The sequence below is a fragment of the Saccoglossus kowalevskii genome, chromosome 2 (genome assembly GCF_978046115.1).
Source record: "Saccoglossus kowalevskii chromosome 2, keSacKowa6.1, whole genome shotgun sequence".
Lineage (NCBI taxonomy): Eukaryota > Metazoa > Hemichordata > Enteropneusta > Harrimaniidae > Saccoglossus > Saccoglossus kowalevskii.
Window position 1 is genome coordinate 9,014,791 of NC_140642.1, and position 5,789 is coordinate 9,020,579.

Consider the following 5,789-nt stretch of genomic DNA (forward strand, 5'->3'; position numbering starts at 1 on the left):
AGGTAGGCTTAAAATAACCCACGGCAACATTTTGAAGCGACCCTTTAAGTCACTTTACGTGTGACTCATGTTGATATTTAATTATTTTAAATGTCACAATTAGATTTGTCATCAATGCAGTTGAAAACTACCCGGAAATAAACAAATTGGTGAAATAAATTCTTACTAATCAGTTAGAGGGTCTCTTTAACCTTTCACCTTAGGTCACAGTTGCAGAAGAAATTTTGAAACTTCGGTGTTGTATATTTACTTGGTGTTTATTGGCATCTACTGCGGTTTATGGGTAAATATTTTCAATTATTTCCCAATCTCAAGTGATATTAATGCATATGCAAAAATAATCTATTGTCAAATAACATATTATACATTACTGGTATATAAAATGAGACAAATATACAGTGAACGGCAGAAAGCTGTAGTTTGTAAACGTATTTCTAAAAATTTGGAAATAAAAGCCCTAAGCTTTCATTCAAATATTTCATAGTGATTGGTTTCAAAAGCTCAACATTGTCTCCACCCATAATGCGTGTGCAGGCTACATGGGTGATAGCACAGATAGAGGGACTGTGGTGATAGCAACTACGATGCGTTTTATTACAGAAGAGGAATTGAACAAGGATAAAATAGGTTAATTACAAAAACATGCTGGTACGTGTGTTAATTTGATTGTTACATTTTTGAACTTCATTGGGTCATTGACCAATTAAAAGATGTAATGATCAAATTTCAAATTGTGCTGATCATTGAAAATCAGCACTGTTGCAACTATAACTGGGTGGTCATTGACATCATAATTAGTTCAGTACTGTGTGATAGTAGACTGTTTGTATATGCGAGATGTGCTGTATCCTACACTAAACTGAAATAACACAAATTAATTACCTGTTTTCTATTGTGCTAAAAGACCTGATGTAACCTACAATACTACCGAATAAAACAATAAATTTACTTACAGTCTTAGGGGAAGAAAGGGAATTATACTTTATAACTATACCATCCTAAAAAAAAAATTGAAAAAAACATACATGTATATTCAGGTATCATAATACTGAAACATTCTTCTAACATTTCGGCTGCAAATTATGATCAATGTTTGTATGTTGTTTTATCCACACATATTTACATCCCATCCTTATACATGTATCTCTCAGTAGATGACACTCCATAATGGATTTTACAGAGTTTTATGATGATACTGTATCTACTGTTGCCCAGGCAGCAAGGATTGGTAATGTTAAAACACTAGCTAAACTGATCAAACATGGTAAATGTGTTGATATAGCAGATAACAGAGGATGGAGACCATTACATCATGCAGCATCAAAAGGACATATTGATTGTATTAATTTGTTATTGAAACAAGAAGACACAGGTAAGTATTCTCTTCATGATTACCAATTCAATATAATATTTCACTGCTAGTACAGTTAAGATCTTGTATACAATACATGTAACTTTTGGTTCACATTTTATTGGAGAGCAAATAGAGCAAATATGTTGCATGTTTTGTTCATATTGCTTTTGTTGCCAGTTAGATCAAGTATTTTTGGTTGATTATGTTCATAGTGGTTTGTTTGGAATACAGTGGCCCCTCGCTAAGTCGCGGGTGTTGGGATCCAAGCAAAAACCGCGACTTATCGAGGGCCGCGACTTACCGAGGGACGTCGTGAAAGAGGGAGGTCGTGCATTGAAAAACATATAAAAAGCACATATAAACCCTCGGTTTAGTTAATTGATGTATCATCACATGTGTCAGGCAGTATTCGAATAAAATCATGATTAAGTTTGCTGTAAACATTGCGTTGATTATTTTGTTTGTGTCTGATTTTATGTAGGCCGCTTGCTGTTGCTTGCGACTTCGACGATAACAGCTTCCAAAATAAACCAGTTTCATCGCAATTATAAACATGTTCGTCAAAATAACCACCTTCATAGATAATTTCTCTCAGTTTTTCGGGAAAAGTTCCGACAGCGTCAATGTTCCCAGATCGAGCTTCGCCTTGGATTGAGACTGCGTGTGTCGATAGCGTGTCTTCTTTGCCATCGCAAGAACCACCCTGAACTGGCCTTAAATTCAAAGTCGTCATATATGAGTTGTATTGGGTGATGGGACCAGACAGTGGAGTTCCGGCAGACCGTTCTTAAAGAAACGTAAACAGCTTTATCGGTGTCATCATTGTCGGACACTTTCGCTTGTTTTTCTGTTCAGTCCCGCCTCTTGGTCAACTTTGAAAACAAATTTACTTTTCATTTTTTACCCACCCACGAATAGTGGGCTCAACCACATGCAACCCTTAACTTGGTTTGACACGGTCGATTGCCATGAGTTTATGGCGTACGAACAGGCTGTATAGCTTTCGCTTTGATATGCTGCTCAATTGAGAAATAGAGATCAGAATTCTATAAATTCAACTCATTGTAGCGAGTTTTTGTAGAGGTATACCAAAATGGGACCGGCCAAGAAGTACGTACGGTCACTACTCGACACCCCTGTTGACACCTTGAGTAAGGCCACTGTTGCTCATTGCGTCTCAGCAATTGACGGACAGTGGGTGTTAAGTTGTCTTTTTAACGGTTAGTTAAAAACACTATGCAACGAAACATTAGTCTTTGTACTTCAAAACTGCTGTCAAAACACAATAGAAATTTTGGGAGCCATCCAAGTACCCGCGACTTAGCCGAATCGCGACTTACCGAGGCGCGACTTAGCGAGGGGACACTGTATTTTTCATAAAGAGTTAATGCTCTATGTTCAGTGACCCAAATTTGCGTAATATATATATTATTATGCATCTGTCGTTATCAAATGGGATACCTGTATTACAAAATGTACATTTCAAATATTTATATGTCAACGATGGTGGACGTGTTTCAAAACAAAGTGTGAAAAGTTTCTTGTGTACTTTGCCAGTATCGTATTAAACCCATATTAAAATATTATAGAAATATCTACCAGTCTGTGGCCTTGAAAACAAATTGTATATATGTTACTGACTACATACTGGTACTTCATAATTCCCATATTATTGACATCTGATCATGCTAAGTATTTGGTATTTCTGTTCAACGCATTGAAAGAATCTCATGTTACCAAATTCTCTATATGTGTACATTTTCATTTCTGTGGAAAACTGTCTTGAGTAATATTTTGTTATTCACAGATGTTAACTGGAGATCTTTTGAAGGTGAGACAGCATTATTTTTTGCTGCTAAGGGGGGTTATCTTGATGCTGTGCATCTTCTTCTCAAAGCTGATATAGATCCTAATATTGGAAACAATGAGGAAGCCACACCTCTTCTAAAAGGTAGGAATTGGTAGATACTTAATTCATGTGTTTTCATAATTGGTGTAAATAAAGAGTGTACCTGGGAACATTTCATTGTGAATAAGCAATCTCGATTACACAAATGCACCACTGGAAGGTACATGAAATCAATGTACCATCTTATTATTTATTTAATCACTTAAGTTTCATTGGAATAGATGATGGATACAATTAATGCACACAAAATAAACAACGAAAAGTGACATGATAAAGCAAAAACACACAGAAAAAACGATCAGATAGAGGACACTGTTTGGTACATGAAATCAATGTAACATCAGATAGAGGACACTGTATGGTACATGAAATCAATGTACCATCAGATAGAAAACACTGTATGGTACATGAAATCAATGTACCATCAGATAGAAAACACTGTATGGTACATGAAATCAATGTACCATCAGATAGAAGACACTGTATGGTACATGAAATCAATGTACCATCAGATAGAAGACACTATATGGTACATGAAATCAATGTACCATCAGATAGGAAACACTGTATGGTACATGAAATCAATGTACCATCAGATAGAAAACACTGTATGGTACATGAAATCAATGTACCATCAGATAGAGGACACTGTATGGTACATGAAATCAATGTACCATCAGATAGGAAACACTGTAGGGTACATGAAATCAATGTACCATCAGATAGAAGACACTGTATGGTACATGAAATCAATGTACCATCAGATAGAGGACACTGTATGGTACATGAAATCAATGTACCATCAGATAGGAAACACTGTATGGTACATGAAATCAATGTACCATCAGATAGAGGACACTGTTAGGCACATGAAATCAATGTACCATCAGATAGAAGACACTGTTAGGTACATGAAATCAATGTACCATCAGATAGAAGATACTGTTAGGTACATGAAATCAATGTACCATCAGATAGAAGACACTGTTAGGTACATGAAATCAATGTACCATCAGATAGAAAACACTGTATGGTACATGAAATCAATGTACCATCAGATAGAAGACACTGTTAGGCACATGAAATCAATGTACCATCAGATAGAAGACACTGTTAGGTACATGAAATCAATGTACCATCAGATAGAAGACACTGTTAGGTACATGAAATCAATGTACCATCAGATAGAAGACACTGTATGGTACATGAAATCAATGTACCATCAGATAGAGGACACTGTATGGTACATGAAATCAATGTACCATCAGATAGAAGACACTGTATGGTACATGAAATCAATGTACCATCAGATAGAAGACACTGTATGGTACATGAAATCAATGTACCATCAGATAGAAAACACTGTATGGTACATGAAATCAATGTACCATCAGATAGAAAACACTGTATGGTACATGAAATCAATGTACCATCAGATAGAGGACACTGTTAGGTACATGAAATCAATGTACCATCAGATAGAGGACACTGTATGGTATATGAAATCAATGTACCATCAGATAGGAAACACTGTATGGTACATGAAATCAATGTACTATCAGATAGAAAACACTGTATGGTACATGAAATCAATGTACCATCAGATAGAGGACACTGTATGGTACATGAAATCAATGTACCATCAGATAGAGGACACTGTATGGTACATGAAATCAATGTACCATCAGATAGGAAACACTGTATGGTACATGAAATCAATGTACCATCAGATAGAGGACACTGTTAGGCACATGAAATCAATGTACCATCAGATAGAAGACACTGTTAGGTACATGAAATCAATGTACCATCAGATAGAAGACACTGTTAGGTACATGAAATCAATGTACCATCAGATAGAAGACACTGTTAGGTACATGAAATCAATGTACCATCAGATAGAAAACACTGTATGGTACATGAAATCAATGTACCATCAGATAGAAGACACTGTTAGGCACATGAAATCAATGTACCATCAGATAGAAGACACTGTTAGGTACATGAAATCAATGTACCATCAGATAGAAGACACTGTTAGGTACATGAAATCAATGTACCATCAGATAGAAGACACTGTATGGTACATGAAATCAATGTACCATCAGATAGAAGACACTGTATGGTACATGAAATCAATGTACCATCAGATAGAAGACACTGTATGGTACATGAAATCAATGTACCATCAGATAGAAAACACTGTATGGTACATGAAATCAATGTACCATCAGACAGAAAACACTGTATGGTACATGAAATCAATGTACCATCAGATAGAGGACACTGTTAGGTACATGAAATCAATGTACCATCAGATAGAGGACACTGTTAGGTACATGAAATCAATGTACTATCAGATAGAGGATACTGTATGTTACATGAAATCAATAAATAAAAATGAATTGCTCACTATGTTTGTTGTATGTACTAGCTGTAGGAGGGAATCATATTGAATGTGTCAAGGAACTTCTAGAGCACAACGCCAATATAAAATGTCAGTATATGAATGGTTGGAGTGTTCTA

The 5,789-nt window shown here is 35.8% G+C and overlaps 1 protein-coding gene across 2 annotated transcripts in view; it reads left to right on the forward strand.

Moving 5' to 3' along the window:
* Window positions 1-206: 206 nt before the first annotated feature.
* Window positions 207-5,789, forward strand: part of LOC102802311 (uncharacterized) — a 9,036-nt gene continuing 3,453 nt past the window's right edge. Inside the window, exons 1-4 of one of the 2 annotated variants that reach the window (XM_085490811.1) lie at window positions 207-283; window positions 1,155-1,372; window positions 3,162-3,305; window positions 5,698-5,789. The exon at window positions 5,698-5,789 is cut by the window's right edge and continues 154 nt beyond it. In XM_085490811.1, the coding sequence (XP_085346937.1) occupies window positions 1,168-1,372; window positions 3,162-3,305; window positions 5,698-5,789 (441 nt within the window). In that variant the 5' untranslated portion in view covers window positions 207-283; window positions 1,155-1,167. Of the gene's footprint in view, window positions 284-1,151; window positions 1,373-3,161; window positions 3,306-5,697 lie in introns of both variants that reach the window. The other variant, XM_085490812.1, reaches the window with a different exon arrangement.